A 22,861-nucleotide genomic window follows, 5' to 3' on the forward strand; every position below is an offset into this window, starting at 1 on the left:
TGTGTGGACTTCTGAAACTTAGAATGAGCTTCCCTAACTAAATGGAAGTGTGGTGTCCATACTAACACATTTTAGCTCTTTGTTCCCTTTTAAGGTATGTATGGGCAATGGGCAATGAGTCTGCTTCTGTGCCTAGCTCAAGCATTAAATGCTCATGCTTTTAGATCCAGATATTATAGGTTCAGTCCCAGCAGGTGACCTGGCCAAGGGTATCACTACATAAGGATTTCTCCCTTCTCCCTGGATCATCTAGTTTAGATGATTTCCCTCCTATTTTAAGAGATTTTATTGGAGCTATAGACATGAGTCCGGGAGGAAAATGAGAAATTACTTGTGTCCTTAGGGAGTAACTAATAGCTTTTTTCCATGTTTTGTCAATTCCTGGGTCCACAATCCATTGATGACCCTGAGTATATTGCTGACTCCTCTCCTCACCTCTTCATTGTTTCCCTTGCTTCCAAGATTATTTGGACAGTTATAGGAGTTGCTGTTCAAAATAAATGTTCTTTTCAAGATGCCATTGCAGACACAATGGCTCCAGACTAAGTTGGAGGACTGCGGATGATGAATGTTTGTTTTACTCAAGAAATGGATTAGTTCATTTGGGATAATAACGTCTAAAATTGTCATGCCTTTGGATCCATTATTCTCACCCCTTACTTTCACCTAAAAGATATCTGGATTGATTTCTGATAGGCCAGAAGGTAACAGTTGTCACGATTTGTATTCCTGTAGTTCAGCCTTCACTGCTTAAAGTAAACAATCACTTGAGCAGACTCATATAGAATCATAGAAATGTAGGGCTGGAAGGGACCTCAAGAAGTAATCAAGTCTGGCCTTTTGCACTGTTCTTAAAAACCTCTAATGATGGGGATTTCACAACTATCGTAATAGTCTTTATCCACAGGGCTGTTTTCTACTCCAGAGTATTCCTGGTCTGGCTCCCCATTTTTTGGTCATGGAGATAGAAAATATTCCACATCTAGCCTGTCTCCTTTCTTGGGATGGAGGGTGGTATTGGCATTTTTTGTACTGAGCATTGTTAGCAATATCTTAAAATCTTTCCTCTGTCTGGCCCTAATCTCACATAGCTTGATAATGATGACATTAAAGATTTTTCAGTTTGTTGCTTTGCACCTTCAAGCACATAGGGTTGGCTTTTTATCTTTAGACAAAGTGGGTTCATGGTTCTTCCACCCCAATCTGGCATCGAAGTCTCAAATCAGGTTAGAAGATGTCTTCGCATTTGCAGCCTCCTAATCCATGGAGGTTGGATGTGAGGTCTCTGCTCGTCTTTTTCCTTTTCACTTCTCTGTATAGACCAGTCTAGTTCTCAGTTACAGATGCAAGATTTTTTCATTTGCAATTTGATGTTTACATGGGTTCTCAAATAGGTAAATTCTGGGGTCATTTCCCTCTCATCTGATGGTGACTCTTTAAGGCCACTGCATCCTCTTCTTAATCCTTTTACTCTTGGTCCTCTGCTTCAATTCCTGTCAGGGTGTAGCTGTTGTGGCTTCAAGAATCACAGACAGTGTGTTCCATTTAATAAGCCCAATATGTTTTTTTTTAAATCAGCGGACTAACAGGTGTTGGGTAAATCCAATCCATGCCAAATGGTACTGTACTTTTCTCTGCAATTTCATCAGAGATTCCTAGAATTGAATGGGCATGGATACTGAACTACATTCACTCCTACATGTGTTCCCTACAAGACACTGTGAAGCATGTTGGCAGGGAGTCAGGGAACTTACATTGCCACTATTAGCAATCAGTCCAACACCTTCTTCAAGGGCTTGCACATGTTTATTCTAATGTAGGCTTGTGCATGCCTCGAGCACAGTCACCCAAAATTTTTCCTCTAGTGGTATCTGTCGGGTCAGCTCTGGCGCCCTCCAGTGCCGTGCGCTCATAGTGCCAGTATAAAGGGCCCTGCTGACCCTGCGTCCCCATAGTTCCTTCTTACCGCCCATGACGATCTCTGAAACTGCTCTCTTTGTTTCGGCAAACTTTCCCAGTGGTTTTCACTGTTTTTTTTGTGGTGTATATAGTTAAATTAGTTATATATAGTTAGTCAGTTTTAGTCTATAAGGGCAGACCTTTTCTCCTTTAATTGGCAAAGTTCATCCATTCCCTGGTGCCGGCGCATGCCTCAGTCATGAGGTTTCATGCCCTGTGTCTCCTGTGGCAAGTCAAAGCCCTTGAGAAACCCGTAGTCGAGGTGTCTCAAGTTCTTGGCAGAGATTGACTGAAAGGACCACTGCCAGATCTGAAAGAACTTCAAACTTTGCACGAAAAAAGGATCGAGAGGCAAGATTGAAGGTCCCTTCTTATGGAGGCAGCTCTGAGACCCACTTCGGAACCAAGTTGCTCGGACTCGGCACCAAGTAACTCAGCATTCGTGCGGAGTGCTCCTACCACCGTACGAGAGTCTTGGCACCATTCCCCATCCTCGTTTCCTAAAAAGAAGCACAAGAGGCAGCCGGCTGAGAGGGTTCAATCCCCGGCTCTGAAGTCGGACAGGCATGGGGATTGGGATAGAGTGAGAATTGTGTCAGGCCACTCTTCTACTTCGGCACCGCAACAGCAGGTACCAGTGACTCTGATGCCTATGCAGGTCCCCGGGACTCTGGCTCCAGAGGTTTCATCTTCAGGCAGGCAGTGTGGTATCAGTATGTTTACGATGCTGTCAACTCTGGAGGCATTCATAGCAGCCAGGGACCTGCTTTTGTTGCCAGGGCCTATATCTCCGGCAGTGCAGGAATTGGCACCACCGGTACAGTTAGACAGGGAACCATCTTCTCCCAGCCTCTGCCCAGTATCAGGACCCATGGTACCATCCAAGGGAAAACCCTCCATGCTAGCCTCAGCGCAGACTTCATCATCACAGCACTGATCTCCGGCAACAATGGGGTCAACACCTCCCTGGTCACCTTGCCCAGACTTTTTGTCTTCAGAGTCAGAAGTGGGGTCACACTCCTCTCACTCTCGCAGCCACCCCCGAGGCACTTCTACCCTACCATACCAAACACAGTGGTACCACCGAGTGCTTGGCCCTCTCATCCTTCGGGGCCAGTGCCAATGCAATGGCCATTTTGGACCCCATACAGGTTCCCCCCCAGCCCAGGGTCCTTTCTCAAGGTGCTCCTATTTGGCGGCTTCCAAGAGTAGAGCACCAGCAGTGCCTCGACGGGAGACTCCCAATCCGGACTCCAGTACCGAGCTTCTAGAAGAGGGCCTGTGGGTCATGGCCAATATGGAAGGAGGGGTGGAGGGCCCTCAACCAATGCTTCCACCTCCTCGTCCCCGAATGAGACAGTATTGGCAGCTGGCATGTCTTCTTCCCAAGCTGACCACAAGGTTCTCTCCAGGATTTGTTAAAGCGGGTGGCCTTGAATTTGGACATCCAGGCAGAGGTGGTCACAGAGTCCTCTCATAGCCTGCTGGACATCTTGACAGCGGAGGGCCCCTCAAGGGTGGCCCTGCCACTCAATGAGGCTATCATGGACCTTGTTACGGTTCTGTGGCAGACCCACTGCTTCCCTTCCCCCTTTGTCAAACATACGGAGCAGAAGTATTATTTGCCAGTCCAGGGTTACAAGTTCTTACACTTGTATCCCCCTGGGGTCACCAGTAGTATCATCCACCAATTAAAGAGATCACCCAGGGCAATTGGGGACGCTGTCTAAGGCAAAAGACTCCAAAATTTGGACTTATTTGTCAGAAAGATCTATTTTACTGGAGGGATGCAACTTAAAATAGCAAACGAGCGGGCACTGCTGGGTCACTATGACTTTAATATGTGGGATGTCATACACAAGTTTAAAGATCTGCTCCCTTAGGAAGCTAGCCAGGTGTTCCCCTTGCTGGTTGACAAGGGGAAAACCATAGCGAGGGCCTCCTTGCAGGCAGCCCTGAACGCAACTGATTCTGCAGCCAGATCCATGGTCTCAATGGTAACCATGCACAGGAGCTCTTGGTTACAGTTTTCCGGTCTTCCTGAAGAGGTCCAGCAAGCCCTCCAGGATCTCCCCTTTGAAGGATCCTCACTCTTCTCTGAGTAGACCAATGCTTTGCCCCACCGGCCTGCCAAGGCCCACAGAGGAGAAAGAGCAGGAGGTTTGAGCATAGGTCTCCTCCACCAGCTTCCAACTTGGGGCCGACACATGCTGCTCCCAGGCACTCAGGGAGCTTGAAGCTCTCCTTTTGATGGGATGCTTGAGGTTTCCATCCCTGTCCCTATTATATTGGATGCAGTTGCCTCTCTGTTTTTGGACCGCCTGTCCCAATTTATTAGTGCCTGGACCCATATCAGCTCAGACCTCTGAGCATGAGCTGAGCATGGTGGAAGTAGAATACAGTCTCCAGTTGCTTTCTACTCACCCTTCCTATTCCCCTCCCCATCCCTCTTCAGGTACCCTTCTCACGAGCAACTCTTCATCCAAGAAGTCCAATCCCTCCTTCAGATGGGAGCTGTGGAAGAGGTTCAACAAAACATGAGAGGAAAGGGGTTCTACTCCCATTATTTCCTAATTCTGAAAGCCAAGGGTGGTCTCAGACCTATTATAAACCTGCGCTGCCTCAACAGCTACCTCAAGAATCTAAAGTTCTGAATGATCTCTCTGGCCTCCATCATTCCCTCTCTGGATCTTAGGGATTGGTGTGCTGTCCTCAATTTAAAGGACGCATATTTCCACATATCTATTTTCCAAGGCCACAGAAGGTTCCTCAGATTTGTCATGAACCAAGCACACTATCAGTTTGCGGTTCTTCCATTCGGCCTGTCAGCTGCTCCACATGTCTTCACCAAAGTCATGGTGATGGTAGCAGCCTTCCTGAGGAAACAGGGAGTGCACAGGGATCAGGTAGAATCCAGAATCCAGCTCATCCAGTCAACCTTCTAGGCCTTAGACCTGCAAATAAACATGCAAAAGTTTACCCCTCATCCCAGTGCAGAGGATAGAGTTCATTGGAGCAGTACTCAGTTCCACTCAGGCCAGAGCCTTCCTCCCGGGAGATTCGTTTCAGGCGATCACAGTCCTGATAAGGTCCTTCAAGGCCCAACCAGTTACCACAGTGTGGAGTTGTCTGAAACTCCTGGGCCACATGCAATGTGTGAGGCTACGCCTCAGACCTCTTCAGGCATGGCTGGCCACAGTGTTCTCACCTATCTGTCACCATCCGAACTTGGTTCTCACTGTACCTCCTCAGGTCCTCATTTCCCAGGATTGGTGGCTGGACCATCATGTGATTTGTGTGAGAGTATCCTTTTCGTGGCCCTAACCTTCATTGTCCCTGGTTTCGGACATGTTGGTGCTGGGTTGGGGAACCCACTTGGGCCCCTCAAGACTCAAGGCCTTTAGTCTCCAGAAGAACTCTCTCTTGTTATCCTTCTGTCTCACATTGTGAACAAAGACGTATTGGCTGTCTGGGACAATATGACAGCCATGTTTTACATCAAGAGGCAGGGTGGGGCACGTTCTTTGCTGCTGTCCCAGGAAGCAGTTCATCTGTGGGAATTCTGCATAACACATTCAATCCACCTCAAGGCTTCTCCCTCCTGGGAGTGCAGAACCAACTGGCAGATCGCCTTAGCAGGTCTTTCTCCATTCACCACAAGTAGTCACTTTGGCCATACATCACAAGGGACATTTTCCAATAGTGGGGGACTCCCCAGATAGATCTGTTTGCTACCTGAATCAACAGGAAATGCCACCAGTTCTGTTCCCTGCGAGGCCACAGCCCGGAGTCTCTCATGGATGCTTTCCTGCTGCTGTGGACAGCTCACCTGTATTACGCCTTTCCTTCTATCCCACTAGTGCACAAGGTTCTGATGAAGATCAAGCAGGACTAGGTCATTCTCATAGCCCCAGCATGGCCCAGGCAACATTGGTTCACCGTCCTGTTAGGCCTCTCAGTGGAGGGCCCTGCTCCCATTTCCTTTATATCCAGACCTGATCTCCCAGAACCATGGTCGGTTGCTCCATCCGAACCTCAGCTGTCTTCATCTGATTGCCTTGGAAGCTCCCTGGCTGAATCCTGAAGAGCAGGCCTGCTTGGAGAACGTTCATCAGGTCCTGCTAGGTAGTAGGAAGCCCTCCACCAGGGCTACTTACTTTGCAAAATGGAAGCAGTTCTCCATCTGGTCTTCCCAGCATGTAATTCCACCCTTGAGTTCTTCATTGCAAGTTATATCGGAGTACCTGTTGCATCTGAAATAGCAAGGCTTGGCTATTTCTTCTGTCAAGGTCCACCTTGCTGATATCAGCCTTCCATCCCCCAGTCGAGAGGCAGTCTGTCTTCTCTCATGTGGTAGTTATCCATTTCCTTAAAGACCTAGAGAAGTTATACCATCAGGTTAGAGATCCCATTCCTCCCTGAGACCTAAATCGTCTTATCAAAGCTTATGGGTCTTGGGTCACCTGCTTGAGCGGCTGGCAACATTCTCATTAACTCACCTCTACTGGAAGGTGGTCTTTAGTGGCTATCACTTCAGCCAGAAAGGTTTCAGAGATGCGTGGCTCACATCGGAGCCCCTTTACACAGTTTTCTTCAAGGATAAGGTACAGTTGTGTTCACTTCCTGCTTTTCTCCCAAAAGTGTTTTCGCACTTCCATTGCAGTCAAGCAATGTTCCTTCCAGTTTTCTTCCCAAAACCACCTTAGAATAGGGAAGAGCAACGGCTACACTTTCTAGATGTTAGAAGGGCCCTAATGTTCTATATAGAATGGACTAAGCCGTTTCATAGATCTACCCAGCCGTTCATTAGCAGTAGCAGAGAGGATCAAGGCATTCCCTATCTCCACTCAGAGAATCTCGTCCTGGATCACATCATGCATTTGCATGTGTTATAAGTAGGCAAGCGTTCCGTCTCCAGCTAACCTGACTGCTCATTCCACAAGATTACAGGCCTCCTGAGCCGCTTTCCTAGTGCAAATCCCTATTCAGGACATCTGCAGGGTGGCAACCTGGTCATCAGTGCACACGTTCTCAGCACACTATGCCATCACTAAGGTTAAGATTTTGTCACAGGTATTTTTAGTAAAAGTCATGGACTGCAAAACTGGCAATAAACACAAATTCATGTAAGCCCACGACCTGTCCGTGACTTTTACTAAAAATAGCCGAGGAGGGAGACTAATAGTAAGAGCCCCGTTGGGGGCTGACCACCAGCCGTTGCTCCGGCCTTGCCGCTGCTCCTGCGGTGGGGGCTGACCGAGCCCCGGTCGTGTTTCCAGCCCCAGGGTCCGCTGCTCTTCTATCAAGGGCTGGCCCCCAGCCCCGGGTGCTGCTGCTCCTGCTCCGGCCCCGGGGGCTGCTCCGGCCCCAGCCGCTGCTCCTGCAGCAGGGGCTGACTGCTAGCCCTGGGAGCTGCTGCTCCTGCTCCACCCCGGCAGCCGCTGTTCCAGCCTGGGGGTTGACCCGGTTCTTGCTGAAGAAAAAACAGTTACTAACCTTCCATAACTGTTGTTCTTCAAGAACATTCCAAGAACCACCCTCCTTCCTCTCTTAATGAAGTTAGCTGGAAAAAAGGAACTGAGGGGGTGCAGGGTTGGCAAGCCCTTTATTCTGGTTCTATAAGTGTGTGACATCCCAGAGGGTGCTAGGATGACCCAGCAGTTAACCACTAGGGGGAAAATTTCCGGTGACTATGCTTAACACCTACATTGGAATGGACATGTGCAACCCATCTCAAAGAACAACAGTTACAGAAGGTTAGTAACCATTTTTTCAAGAGCACTATATTCACCTAGAATTTAAAATATGTATGTCACTTAAAAAAAAGTCTTAACAAATTTTTTATCTTTCTTGAAATAATAAAAATATATATTTTTTAAATTTCATTGAGTAGTAGGTACAAGCTTTTGGAGTCAAAATTAGAATCTACACTAAAGAAGTCTCTAGAAATAAAAGAAGAAAAAATTGCAGCTTTGGAAGCTCGTTTAGAAGAATCAACAAATTTAAACCAGCAGCTGCGCCAGGAACTTAAAACAGTAAGGAAAAAATGACATGACCATTTTTTTCCTCAGGTTATAAAATTCTTGAATATCATTCTTATTTTCCAATTTTATTTGCAGTTTATAATGATATTCTTACAACATTAAGTACACTTGACAAAATAATTCACTTATCTCTCAAAATACTTAAGCTTCAGAAGTAGTGCATTCTATATTACAAGACACAGGAAAGCTTGTCTGTAATTTTCTTAGCACTAAATTTTCAAAAAACTCACGTTACATAAGAATTCAGATCTTTGTTTGGTAAAAATATTAGAGTGGTGGGGGTCATGATGGGGGTCTTGAATTTTTCTACAATATTTGGTGTGTGTGAGGAACAGTGTTTAAAAACAAATTATTTACTGAATTTAGACCTTAAGACAAGAGTATTGTGTCTTCAGCATTGCTAATTCTTGTGAATTTATCTCAAGAGCTACAGTTTTTGCAGTATTTGCTGTTCAGTGTCATGTACAGTGGTTTTCAGTTGAAGAATTATGGGTGAACAATTGTTGTATTTGAAACTAGAGGCTTCATTTCCCTGGCTTACTGATCATTCTAGTGTCTCAGCTGCATGCTCTGTACTGCTGTGCATGTACAGAATCCTAGTCTAGAGACACCAGCCAGTGGCAACTCCAAGACACTACCAATTCCCTCAGGAAAGGTGGTGATTAAAGAGGGTCACTTTGTGGAGGAGTATCCCTTTTCCCACCCATCTTCAGCTTGCATTTTTCTCCACACTGCTGCTGAAATAGTGTACGTAGGTAATAGTGGGGAAGAGGACAGGAAGCAGTGTTCATTAAGGTAGGAGAAAATGCCAGAAAAGGGAGCCAAAGACAATACAGTGCCCAGTGGAGAGGCAGATGATGATGTTTGGGGAAGGCCAGGAGTACTCAGTGGAGAGGTGGTGGGAAACAGAGTAGGGACCTGACAGTAGTACCCAGAAACTGTCTGGAAGGGAAAGAGCATGTATTGGGGAGAGTTCAGAGAACCTTTGCCTCCCATCTGTCAGGAAAAAGAAGAGGGGAGGACCCCCTCAATTACTGTAGGTGCATTTTGTCTGTGTTTTCATCGAAAAATTCACACATAAGGGAGAGCAAAGGGTGATCTCTAAGACTTTATAAAAGAAATCCCAAAAGCAAACCAAAAAGGAATATTGATATTTTTACAGAATGCATGATTTTCAAGCCAATCTCCTGACTTCTCTTGGCCTGGATCATAATTTTTGAACTCACAGAGTTGGCAGGACTGTGTCTTGCAGATAAGAGTTAAAATAAGTGATAAGACAGGTTGTAACTAAGAGTTACATCATGGGCCAAGTCACAGAGCTTTGATGGTGGGTAAAAGAGAAAAATACAGTTGAACTCAGGGCTTGATTTGGGGGTGCAAAGGATCCTCAGTACCCAAGAAATCTAGAATTTAGTGATACAACTTTAAACATCTGGAATGTAATGGTCATCTATGAAATTTACCCATCTAGATTTTGACACTTGTATAATTAATTTGAGGTACAGTTGAGTGAACAAAAGATACATATATCCAACACATAGTAGATAGGGGTGTAGTTGTTCTGCTGGCAGTTTCATGTTTTATATTTATATAATATGTGTAAACTCCCACAGTTAAATTGACAATTATAAATATTAAAAATATTCATTGAGTTTCTTGTCCTGTGCAAATTACATTCACACATAGTTAAAAAAGAGGTTTGGGGTTATATTTTCAATTTTTGTAATTATCTTAATTGATTTTAGGTGAAAAAAAACTATGAAGCCCTCAAGCAAAGACAAGAGGAGGAAAGGATGGTACAGAATTCTCCTCCAAGAACTGGTGAAGAAACCCAGTCTGTCAATAAATGGGAAAAGGAAAATCAGGAAACTACTAGAGAACTATTGAAGGTTAAAGATAGATTAATAGAAGTAGAAAGGAATGTAAGTTGTTTCAGTTTTATTTGTTTAATGTGATGTGAGAGTGAGGTGGCCAGAGTAAAAATGTGAGTTAACAAACATGGGTTTTCTAGCTCAGCCAGTAGGGGCTCGTGCTTTTACTCCCAAGAGAGTCACATTACAAGTGATGGCCCCTGTGGAGATTTAATCTGGATAGACCCCTGACACTTAGGGCATGTCTACATTTACCTCTGGAGCAATCGATCCAGCGGGGGTCGATTTATCGCGTCTAGTGAAGACGCGATAAATCGACCGCTGAGCGTTCTCCCATCGACTCCGGTACTCCACCGGAGCGAGAAGTGCAGGCGGAGTTGAGGGGGGAGCGTCAGCAACTGAACTACTGCAGTGAAGACATCGCGGTAAGTAGCTCTAAGTACGTTGACTTCAGCTACGCTATTTTCATAGCTGAAGTTGCGTAACTTAGACTGACTTAGCTCGCAACCCTCTCCCCCCTAGTGTAGACCAGGCCTCAGGATGAACTTCCATTGCCAGGAGGAATGTGTAATTCACACTTACACGGTATGACTCTGTCCTTCTCTAGGGGCTGAACCACATAGCGCTTTATGGGTCTCCTACAGTCTTTGCACTGTCAGACCTGGGTCTTTTAGCTTAAATAGTAGAGGCTTATAGTTTTAGAAGCAGAGGTGCCAGGTTCAATCTCTGCTGCCAATGACACATCCATGGGTGTCACATACAAACAGGGATTTGAGTGTAAGACAGTAATTGTATTAGTGCCATTTGAATGTCTAGTTTGGGGCCAGTTTTGAAAATGTGCCCTCCCTCCATCCCTGTATGAATATCTCAGGTTAGTGTGGCCACTACATTACTAACCGAAAAACAGATAAATTAATAACAGTGTGGAAGCTTTATCTCACAATTGCTTCTCTCTTGTGATTTTAATGGAAACCCATAACTTCATCTTATTTGTATTTAAAATAAATAATTTTCTTTGTAGGTAAAGTAACCTAAAATATAAACAATGTCCTGTTGATATGCATGATTCTTCTATCTTTAACCTTTTTTTTTTTTTTAAGAATGCTACCCTGCAGGCAGAGAAACAAGCTCTGAAAACTCAACTAAAGCAACTTGAGACCCAGAACAATAATCTACAAGCTCAGATTCTGTCACTTCAGAGACAGACTGTTTCTTTACAGGAGCAAAATACAACCTTACAAACTCAGAATGCCAAGCTTCAGGTTATATTTTTATATTTTGCTTTTATCATCTGATTCAAAATAAGTGTAGATTTTTTTCAAGTCAGAGCTTTGCTATTAACTGTTTGACACTAGCAATCACAATTTCAGTTGATATGGAAATCAAAGCACCTTGCACCATTTGTAGTTTGCACTAATAACAGTCAGTAATAAATTGCTACAACAAGATATTAACATCATACATTTATCATGTTTAAAACCCTTGGAATTTATGCAGAGGAACTAAGTGTACTTTTTCAGCTTCCTTCCACACCCTTTTTTTTACCTTCTTGACTTCTGGTGATGTAAGCAGTTAAAGCACCCTAAGCACTCATATTAGGTGAGATACTCTTTAATATTTTCTTAAATGAGTTAGAAGTAATGAAGTGTAAATTGACACATAATATTAAAAGAAGAAAAATTGTGAGCTCACTGTATGGCCATGAAAATGTAGAGAAGTGGGCCAAAATTAATAGGAGATTTAATTCAGATAAGTGCAATGTAATTTGCTCAGAAAAAAATAAAGCCATATGCTTTGGTCCTGGGAGCTATGAAAACAAAATTAACATTCACAAAGATACGTTAAGGAAATCAAACCTAAATTGCCATCCCTCCCAGGCTATCTATATTTTCAAATACAGTTTCTCCAATAAATGAATTCCTCTAGCACAGTGGTTCCCAAACTGGGGTTCGTGAACCCCTGGGGGTTCGCCAAATGTTACAGGGGGTTCTTGGGAAAAAATTCCCTAATGGCAGACAGAGCTGTCCCTAGGAACACCAGCAACATGGGGCCAGTAGCCCGGAGCCCCTGGACTTCCAAGAGCTGAGCAGATCAAAGTAAGCATATCTATCACACTGAGGAGATTTAAACTTCAAGACTCCTTATAAGAAATCGAAAGGGAGGTGGATATTTGTTGCTGTTTTTAAAATTAAATAGGCAGCTTGTATATTATGAAGAACAAACTTAAGCTTTGCTGTAACGTGCGTTTTTGTCTGGACTGCTCAAGACCTGAATGCTTGTGTAGGAGGAACTCTTTGAATTGGCTTCTTAAATCCCTTCCTGCTGTTTCACATCTCATACTCCTTGATGAAACCTAGGAGCGTTGTCTTATAACAGGCTTATTCAAAGTGATACGAGCTACGAAAGTGATATCTTGGAAGAGTGTTGTCGTTTTCATAATGTAATAAAAATACTGGAATGATAAATAATAATTAATAATAAATAGTGTGTAATAAGCATGTCACAAAAACAAATGTTATATTTCCAAGGTCACTGCTTTTATAATTTATACTCAGGTAAAGGAGAAAATCCCTGGAAATATTCATTTTTAGGAGGGGGTTTGCGAGACTTGACATTTTTGTGAAAGGGGTTCACAGGTTGTTAAAGTTTGGAAACCACTGCTCCAGCAAATGGATCTTGTGTTTTTTAGGGCTCTAAGAATCAAACAGCTTTAGAGAGTACATGCAAAGCTCTCAATTAACAAGATAGTGTGAACAAATTGCTACCATTCTTAGAAAGGCCACTCCAATTCTAATATCCCTCCAGACCCCCAGAAAGAAAAGGAATCTGAACAGAAGGGGAAAGGAATTGAAATAACTAGGAAGTAGTTCCTGTTTGGTTCAATTTGGAACCATGTATCCTTTTCCATATGGTCTTGCAGGATATCATAAGAGATGACGGTGAGTTCACAGCTACATTGAAGAATCTAGGAAAATAGGCCAAAAAGGACTATAACATACATCATTTGAAATCTGATGTAGTTTCATTACAATGGCAGATTTGGCTTTATCCTCTTTGGTGAAGGACACTCCCAGTGAATTAGATTTCTTTCATTAAAGTCACCTGGACATAAGAATTAGACTTCTCCCTTCACAGGAATTATGAAGCTACATCAGCCACCATGAAAACCTCAGCAGTTTCTGTTTGTTTTGCCTGGCCAATGCTGGTATAGATAGATTCTCTTGTAGACATTGTACTCAGAACTAAGAAAGGATACAGCCTAAGGGCGCCTCTCTGGAAAATCTCCCGTGTGGCTGCCTTTGTTTTGGATCATCACTTGAAACCTTTATCCCTTGTTCTTAGTTAGAGCAGTGGGATACAATGCAGTCTCTTAGAGGCACATGCAGTTCCATGGATCTCAACTAAACAACTTATAGAGGCTTCAAAATACTTAGTACCCAGAGGCAAGCTCTTTAGAGAATCTATGGGAAATGACCAAAAGAGCCTTGACCCCTGCTATTATACATTACAGAAAGTAAAAGCCTTATTTTAAGTCTAGCCAATCATTTCTGGTATTTCACGCTAACAAACACAGCACAGAGAGACAGCAGCTACACAAGAAGATATAATTAAACCAGAAAAGGTTGAAACAGAGATGAATTCTCAGATCAGCACTCAGCAACCTCAAAACACACTGAATGACTCCCTTCCTAGCCCTAGTGCAAAATGAACACCAAATTGGTATCAGACGCCTTTAATTTGTGAATTGATGACTGCTGATGACTTTGAACAAATAAGTTCTGGGTGTAGTCCAGAGAAGATATACAATAGTAGTATTAGAAGCAGCATTACCCCTTCATGGATAGCCTGATCAGGGCTCTAGCCAGAGAGAAAGCAGAATCAAATCACCTGAAATCCATGCAGCTTCTGGAACATTATAGTTTTGTGATAAAGAGAAGAAAAAATGTGCTATCCCCAGTACGTTTTCATCATTCTTTTGGTTATGAAGATAGAGCCAATGAGGCACAAGTAGATCATCTCCAGAGACTACCAGAAAAAGATGAAGCAATCTATAAAGGAAGTAAAAGTTGCTGAAGAAACATCATTTCCTGCCCTACTAAACATGTTGGGATTGTTAGTATCTTCCAGAGACAATCTGCAGTGGGCCAGGATACATACGAGACCTCTCCAGCTCTGTTATTTTTTCCACATCCCATCCTACTCCAGCCTATTGTGAAAATCATAGTCTTATGGATTGTATCTATCTCCTTCAGTTGGTTGATGAAAAAGGATTTCGCCTCAAAGAGGCAGTCAGCAAGTGAGATGGAACAATAATCACAAAGTCATCAGTCTAGGATAGGGATCGGCATCCTTTGGCATGCGGCTTGCCAGGGTAAGCACCCTGGTGGGCCGGGCTGGTTTGTTTACCTGCTGCGTCCGCAGGTTCGGCCGATCGCGGCTTCCACTGGCCACGATTCGCCGCTCCAGCCCAATGGGGGTGGAGGGGAGCGGGAAGTAGCAGCCAGCACATCCCTCGGCCCACGCCATTTCCCGCAGCCCCCATTGGCCTGGAGTGGCGCACCGCAGCCAGTGGGAGCTGCGATCGGCCAAACCTGCGGCAGGTAAACAAACCAGCCTGCCGGGGTGCTTACCCTGGTGAGGCGCATGCCAAAGGTTGCCGATCCCTGGTCTAGGAGGTTGAAACTAGGAAGGTGCTTTCAGACACTATGACAGTTCAGGGATCATATCCATAGAAGAGAGAAAGCATAGCATTGACTGGCTAGAGCTCATAGTAGTCAGTTCTGGCCTCAAAGCATTGACCCTCTCTTTAGGTGGTAGACATATGTTGGTTATGAAGGACAACACAACCGACATGGCTTCACTAAGCAAACATAATCCTTACCATTTAAGAAAAAAGCTCTGCTCATGTTGACTTGAGAAGAACAACACTTTTTGTTGCTGTGCATCCTGCACCTCAAGGGAAATTGAAAAAGATAGATTGGCTCTGCAAACAAACATGAACTCAAGTGGAATAGAGTCCACAATCAGAAATATTCTCATCCCTTGTCCGTTTATGTGGGTGACCAGTGATGGACCTGTTTTCTTCCAGAAACAAGAAGGCATCTTGCTATTTCTGTAGGTGACTGAATCCAGAGGCTGAAACAACATAAACATTCAAAGCTGGCCAAGATCTCGTCTGTATACCTTATCCTTTTCTGCAGCCCAGCATCTCCCATAATTCTGATATAGGCTCTTGGCCTCCTGTGTGCAGTTTCTGATTCAAAGCTGCAGCACAGCCTATGCTAGCCATGCTAGCTCCTTCTCGTGCTTGCTGCCAGATCTTCTGTCTCCACGGCAGCAGTCAAGTGGTGGTTTGCTTCACTCCCGTGCTTTTTTTTTTTTTAATGTTTAGCCATTTTTCAGGCAGTTAAAGCTTTTTTATTTGCTTTCAAACCTTCTCACCACTTTCTGGTTCAGGTTCTGAGCACTCTGGTGGCAACAGCCATATGAAATCTCCGCTGCAGTGCCTCCCTGCCAAGCTGCTGTTCCCCTTTTCAGGCCTGGCAGAACAACCATGCAAGCACTGGGCAAAATCCAAAAGGTGCTCTGTATATGAGATAAGTTTCTCAGGCTCAGCAGAAGGTAAAAAATGCCCAGCCTGCATGTGGCTGACCGTATATCTGTTAGGACACAGGGCTCTGAGTCAGACAAGTTGGGGCCTCTCTACGCCACCCCCCGAAGTAGCTGCAACTACACAGAAAAACCCAACCATGATACATAGAGTAGGCTCTGAAGATTGGCTGGGATGATTTAGTTGGGAATTGGTCCTGCTTTGAGCAGGCAATTGGACTAGATGACCTCCTGAGGTCCCTTCCAACCCTGATATTCTATGATTCTATGACTAGGAGAACTTCATCCAAATGAAATGACTCAGGGTAGGTCCAAGGGAACAAAGGACCATAAAGATTAGAGCCTTTCTGGGTTACTGGTTGCCCCCACAAGTCCTAAAGTGGGTCTTAGAATCCCTGTGGAGAGAAGCAGGACAACTACACAACTCTCCTTCCTCGCACTGTGAATCAGGCAATTCTCATGATATTCTGGAGTAAATCCTCCCAAAACAGCAAAAGCAAATGTGTCCTTTGCAAGGCAGGGATTATTATTGTTAATGAACAAGTGGGATGAAAAATCAGGGGTTAAACCTCTTCTCCTTTGCCTTCTCCCCCTTAGGGAGTGTTTGCTGGGATTTATCTTCACAGAGTCTCTCTCTCAGTGCTCTGTACTATGCTTACCACCCCTTCCCCAACTTACAGCATGTCTGGGCATGATGAGAAGCCTGTGCCTCCTGTGCAGCCCTGTCTCAGGCTGCAACCTAATGGAAATTGTGCCCGTGTTGATTTCAGCCCAAGGACTGTCGATGTGCCAAGGAAAGGGGCTAAGATTTGAGACAGCAGCTGAGGGTCTGTCTCTCTATCGCTCCGCTGCTCCACAGGCTGGCTCCACATTAAAGCCTAGAGTACTTCTGGCAGTCTGTGACCAGAACAGAGACTCTTGAGAAATCCACTCCCCATGAAGCTGTACCTTTGTGGGATTACAGAGGGGTAAGTGAGAAATCCTTTCCCATGTTCAATCCTGAGTAAAGCTCCAAATGGTTCTAAGTTCCTTGTACAGCACTTACTTGGGTGCTCACCAGCCAAGGGGAGCAGGCAGAGCACCTTTCAGGCTCCTGAGGACAGTTAAGAAGCTATTTGCACATTTGAAGTATGTGTACCAGTATCCCTCCTCTGTTGTCTGGATCCCCAAACCAAGATGAATAGTAAACTACCCTCTCCCCATCGTAAACATCCGTGGAAGAAGTACCACACCTACCAAACAAACAAACAAACAAACCCCACACCAACAATTTACATAGCTTTTTTAAGACAGGATGTCAGTGAGTGGGCAGTAAGGAATGTATAAATATTAATAACACATTTTTCTTTCCAAACATAATTACGATACGTTTTCCCATTGATGCCTCCTTTGAGGGCATAATTACATCCAAATAAGGTCACCTGATTAAACCAAATGTTAAACTAAAATGTTTATATCTATTTAGTCTAGCTAATCTATCTATAAAACAAAGACATTTCACAAGTTTTGGAGCCTAAGGTTGGTGCAGCCAGAGTTCTACCAGTGAAAGATAGTCACACCTTCAGAAGGGGACTTTGTTCTAACACCCCATAGACCATAAGAGTGATGATACACTACTCAGCTATTTCAAAGCCTCATCTATAGCTGTTCAAACCAAAAGCTTTTCATGTCTTTAGTAGGAAAACCTACTTTTTTGTAAACAAGTGGTTCATCTTCTAGGGGTATGATCCTTGCTTCAAATGAGATGTCTTGGGTCCTGTCTTGGTAAAGCCCTTGATGTGATTTGTGATGAGCAATGGATTCTAACTTGGTGTCTACAAGGATGTCATGTTACATCCATGAATAGTCATTGTTCATCCTAAACTGATATCTTGTGCATCCAAACTTACAGGTGAAGAGTTAGTGGGAGAAACATTAGAGAAATTAGTAACTGACACTGCAGAGAGGCCTCAGCCCTGACTGTCAAAGCCTACAGCAATCCAGGTTGCTACCAATACAGGATATCCAAGAAAGGACCCTGATACCCTGGCAAGGAGAAAAAATCTGGAGCAGAAGCTTCCAAGGAAACTTAAATTCATTTTCCTCCAAACCAACAAAATTCTAAGCATAACAAAGACACTTCCTTTTGATCCATTCTGCACCTACAGTCTTAGGATTGTGGTCGCAGCAAGGCACAGCCCACAGGCTGCAGCACACAATAGACTTTGGATTGCTTCCAAGTGCCTGACTTTGCAATAACACCAAGAAAAGCTCCCTGATTCCTTCAACAAACATCATTCACTGGGAGTGGAGACAGACATTTCAGTGACGAAGATCTGCCCACTGCTAGACAGATTCCAGAAGATCCAGGATCTGATATCCATGAACAAATGCTTGAGGCCAACCATAGTTCAGGGTGTCTAGCCACGGGGCCTTTTTGTCTCGCACATATGGGTCTCCCCATAAGTGAAGTCACATATCAGGTCTCCAGGTCTTTCTTCTGAGAGAATGGGACCATTGCCTGGAGCGAATGCAAGACCAGATACTGGTTCCCAGTCAGGTACTAGCTCTCCTAAGATGATGGCTGGCCAGAGAGAATGTCTGTAGGGGTCTTCCCATATGCCTTCCCGGCTTGCAGAGTCTCACAACAGACACTTTTCTGAGGGATGGGGAGCACTTCTGGGACCCATAATGACACAGGGAATCTGGTGTTCTGGGGAAAGGAGCCACAGTATCAATCTCTTGAAGCTCACAGCTGTTAAATTAGCTCTACTGAGATTCCAGAGCTACCTAGAGGGCAAGAACGTTTTGGTCCAACCAGACAACACAACCACAGCTGCATACATAAACAATCAAGGGGGAACAAGCAGTGTAGCGCTACATGCAGAAGTAATGGAGAGACTGTGGAATGGGCAGACAAAACTCTCCGTTCTCTAAAGACAATACACATCAAAGGAGAACTGAACCAAAAGGCAGACTGAGAGCACTAAAGACTTATATCGGGTTTACAGAATCCACAAGGAGATTGGGCTTCCTGTTCATTTCCTTTAATCCTGAGCTGTTTAGGGCTTAGAGTATCCAAACTATCTCTTACTAGATGGATTAGACGTACATCGTTGAGGCATACAAGCCATCTGGTCCACCTTTTCCAGAAGGAATCAAGGCACATTTACAAGACCCATTGCAACCTCATGGGCCCAAAAAGCATGTGCTCCACCACAGATATCTCTAGGGCAGCCACATGGCCATTGGCCAACACTTCTATCAAACAGTATAAGGTGGACTTTCTGTCTCTACGGAGCACTCCTTGGACAAGAAGGTGCTGCAGGTGGTGGTCCAGACATAACCTTGCCATTTGAGCAGTTCAAAAAAGCATAGCTTTCCTATTTTTTATGTTCACTTTGTATTTCTCCCTTCTCCTGTTCAGTGCTCATTACTTCCCATATGAATCAGAATTGTGGGAGATGCTGGGCTTCAGAATGGAAAATTTCTAATCTGATAATTTCCTTTCTGCTAGCAGCATCTCCCACAGTTCTACCCAACCTGTATGGCTTCACCGCTACAGGTTAGCATTTTATTTGGATAGTTGCTTCTTATCTAGTGGCCTAATGTACATAGTTAATTGATTGGCACTGAAATTATTGTTACTAATAATTGTCTAAGGGTTTTTTTCACAGCTTGGAATGAATCATCTGGCAGCAAGCAGGCGAAGGGGGTGTGGCTAGCACAGACTTCTGCAGCTTTAAATGACCTCCAGAAAATGCACACAGGAGGGGAATAGCCCATACATATCAGAATTGTGGGGATGCTGCTAGTAGAATGAAAATTATTGGGTACGAAATTTTCCATCCTGCTAATCCCAAGGACTATACAGAAAAAGGGGAGGTGGGGAACAATGGTAATATTGATAGCCCCTTATAGGTGGAGGAGTACATGATGGTTCTCTGACCTATTCAATCTAGCATGTATACCACTAATATACTTACTCTGCAGACAAGTTATTGTCTCTGAGACCAATCCTGTATCCAGATCCGGACAGACAGACCCTAGCTGCTTGGATTTTGAAGGAAAGTATCTAGGAAACACAGGCAACAAATAAGACATACTCCAAAACTTGCCTAAGAGTCAGGTACTGCCGCAGATGTCAAGTTGTGTCCCTGCATCAGCAGAAGTTAAACATATCTTAGAATTTCTCCAAGAAAGCCTCAATATGGGCTTCAAAGCCATCACGCTTTAAGGCCAAATATCCATATTAGCAAGTATTCTATATTTGAAAGAAGAAAAATGTCTGTATATATTGGACATCAGATGCATCTATTGGAAAGCCTTTCTGATACATTCTTCACACTGTCACAATCTAGCCCTTGCTGTACTAACTGCACCCTTTGGAACCTAGGAAGGAATTGTTAAATTCCATTTAAGACATGAGTGGCTGATACATCCACCACACAGAAGTCCTCTCAAAAGGATCTCAGTACTGTGTGATTCTTTTGGACAGAGCGGGCCTTTGGATGCTAGGTTGGTTCTTCCTCAAATTAATTTCCATCTTCAATACATATCAAGAAATAGTCCTTCTATGCTTCTACCGCAAGCCTTCCCACCCATGGGAGAAGTTCTAATTCACACTTGATGTTTGCCATTACTTCAGGATATATACTAAGTGTACTAGACCCCTTACGAAGTCCAGGGATTAAACTGAGTATTTCAGAGGCATACAAAATAAAGAGTCTTACATCTCTGTCAAATCTCAGGGCCCATGCCTTAAGGGCAATGATGCAATGGTGACTTTATGGGTAGAAAAATTGTATACTTCCATGGGAAGATCTTCAAGGCAGCCACTTGTTTATCAGTGTACCCTGTCTCCAAATTTTATAAATTGGGCATCCATTCATCAGCTGCCATTATTTTTGGTAGAAGGGCGCTCTGCGGTGTAGTTCCTCAGTAAAAGAGAATGAACACAGTTTCACTTAGGTGCTATTGATTTAACATTATTTCCATTTCGCCATTCTAGATGGACTCTGTTGATAGAAATCCCATTGTAATGGATCTCTGAAATACAATAAAGAATAGAAAAAAACATGCATGCCTACCTGAAAATTTCCTTCTTCAAGTAATAGTCACAGTTCTGGCTCACCTGTTCAAAGGATTTCTAGTGATCAGATAGCGATAAACATTGGTATCCAAAACACTTTTAATACACCTGTCAACCTCACTGCTTCAAAATAGGAAAGAATCTCTCTTCAGGAAAGCATTTAAGAGGAGGCGTGGAGTTAAGCACATGGTTAAATGCTTTCCTGAATAGAAATGAACTTAGCCATATGCTTAAATGCTTTCCTGAATTGTGGCCATAATGACTTACCGTCATATAAGGTAAGGTATAAGGATATAAGGTATAAGATATAAGGATGTACCGACTGAAACTAAAATATACCATTTAAATTAAGTATCAGGAAAAATTATTACCATTAAGGTGCGTTAGATAATAGGATAACTTGGCTAATGAAGTTGTTGAAGTCACTGAAGTATTTATAAGTATATTAAATTAAAAAAAAAAAATAATTTTGAGGCCAGTCCTTCACTAGGGTGAGTTAGAGTAGATTAAAGGACCTGAAAGTCCTTTGTTACCTTAATAACTATAATAGTATGCTAGTCCCCACTTTCATTGTTGATAATACTAAATTAAATGGACTTTCCTTTATTTCTGATAACACTGTTTACAACTACAGGTTGAAAATTCTACCCTTAATTCTCAAAGTACATCTCTTATGAATCAGAATGCACAACTGCTGATCCAACAGTCTGCCTTGGAAAATGAAAATGAATCTATACTCAAGGAACGAGAGGATCTGAAGTCATTGTATGATTCACTCGTCAAAGATCATGAAAAACTGGAACATCTTCATGAACGTCAAGCTTCTGAATATGAATCTCTAATTGCCAAACATGGAAGCCTCAAGTCTGCACACAAAAATCTTGAGGTGGAACATAAGGACTTAGAAGATAGGTAATTATTAATATGTAAGATGGATCTTGTGAGTAAAATTAAAAACCTGCATTTCATAATACAAGAACATTGTTGTATAAATTAGATTGAATAAAATGAATGTTTCTTTAATATGTCATTTAGATCTTAACTCCTTGAATAAATTTCTCCTTGTTCAAAATTGAAATTACATCCTTAGCTATTTTTATTAGTTCTAGAGGATATAACCAAAGTTTTTATATTAATCTTGTTTACAGGTACAATCAGTTGCTGAAACAAAAAGTACAATTAGAGGAGTTGGAAAAAGTGCTTAAAGTAGAACAAGAGAAAATGTTGCAGCAAAGCAAAAAACACGAAACTGTAGCAGCAGAATACAAAAAACTTTGTGATGAAAATGATAGGTAAAGAAAAAATCTGATATTTGATTTAGATTTAAATATATTATTAAATGAAAAAGCCAACATTTGTACGGTATTAAGGCTGAGGTTTTAAACTCGATAATAAAAGTCAAGAAATTCATACTTGCATTTCCCACAGTAACCATAACTAAGTTAATTTGCTCATGTGTAATATTTTGTATCATTGCATATAGGATATGCCTTTGTATATACAGTATATTATTGCATATGGTATGTCTCCGCTGCACGGGCATGTAGTCCAAGTCACAGTCTAACCCTGTGAAATGAGAGGATTTTTAATGATTTCCTCCCCAACTTGCAAAACGTAGTTGTTGTACAACCCTGGTAGAGCTCCCCCTAGCTGGATGCACATCGGGCTGCTGTGTTTTGAGCTGTACAAACTGGGTGTGTGTACCCTGAAATTTCCCTTGATCTGAGTAGGTTTTTGGACTACGCTTCCTGTGCACAGACTGACTTTTATCTCTTCATGGAAACGAGGCCCCACTACCCAGTTGTCATAGGCTTCCTGGACCAGTACTGATCCACTCAGCCTCCCCAGTAACTTAAGCACACTCTTTCCAGAGCTACAACTTTATAGGTGCTCACCTCTTTGAGGACATGTGATAGTTAAAAGCAAATAGACACACAGACTTTATAGGGTTCCTAAACAATTGTTCTTTACTTTAGCTAGTACAAGAAATTTACAGATCTGTCCAAAACAGTAAAAATACATACATGTTTCCCTGCCTCATTTTCTCATCACTCTTGAACCTTCTTTGGGCTTCGGTCAGACTCCTCTAAAGAGTGAAGGATCCCACCTACTACACATGGCTTCTACTCCAAATAATGGAATGTCTCGCTCTCCCGTGCAGCCAGTTTCCTTCTTTTTTTGGTCTGGTTCCACAGTTAAACAGGATCTAGTGTACTACTGTAAATCTCTGCTTTGCTTTTATTGTCCTTTACTTGAGACCAGAATTGGATCCTAACTATGGTTCTTCTTCGGGTGATTGCTCCTGT

The 22,861-nt window shown here is 43.2% G+C and overlaps 1 protein-coding gene across 9 annotated transcripts in view; it reads left to right on the forward strand.

Moving 5' to 3' along the window:
• Positions 1-22,861, forward strand: part of CCDC88A (coiled-coil domain containing 88A) — a 364,297-nt gene that overhangs the window by 275,494 nt on the left and 65,942 nt on the right. For 8 of the 9 annotated variants that reach the window (XM_054023155.1, XM_054023156.1, XM_054023161.1 and 5 more), the window contains 5 exons: positions 7,853-7,994; positions 9,749-9,925; positions 10,975-11,136; positions 21,190-21,467; positions 21,704-21,847. In XM_054023155.1, the coding sequence (XP_053879130.1) occupies positions 7,853-7,994; positions 9,749-9,925; positions 10,975-11,136; positions 21,190-21,467; positions 21,704-21,847 (903 nt within the window). The remainder of the gene's footprint in view (positions 1-7,852; positions 7,995-9,748; positions 9,926-10,974; positions 11,137-21,189; positions 21,468-21,703; positions 21,848-22,861) is intronic. The other variant, XM_054023158.1, reaches the window with a different exon arrangement.

The sequence above is a fragment of the Malaclemys terrapin genome, chromosome 3, assembly GCF_027887155.1.
Source record: "Malaclemys terrapin pileata isolate rMalTer1 chromosome 3, rMalTer1.hap1, whole genome shotgun sequence".
Classification (NCBI taxonomy): domain Eukaryota; kingdom Metazoa; phylum Chordata; order Testudines; family Emydidae; genus Malaclemys; species Malaclemys terrapin.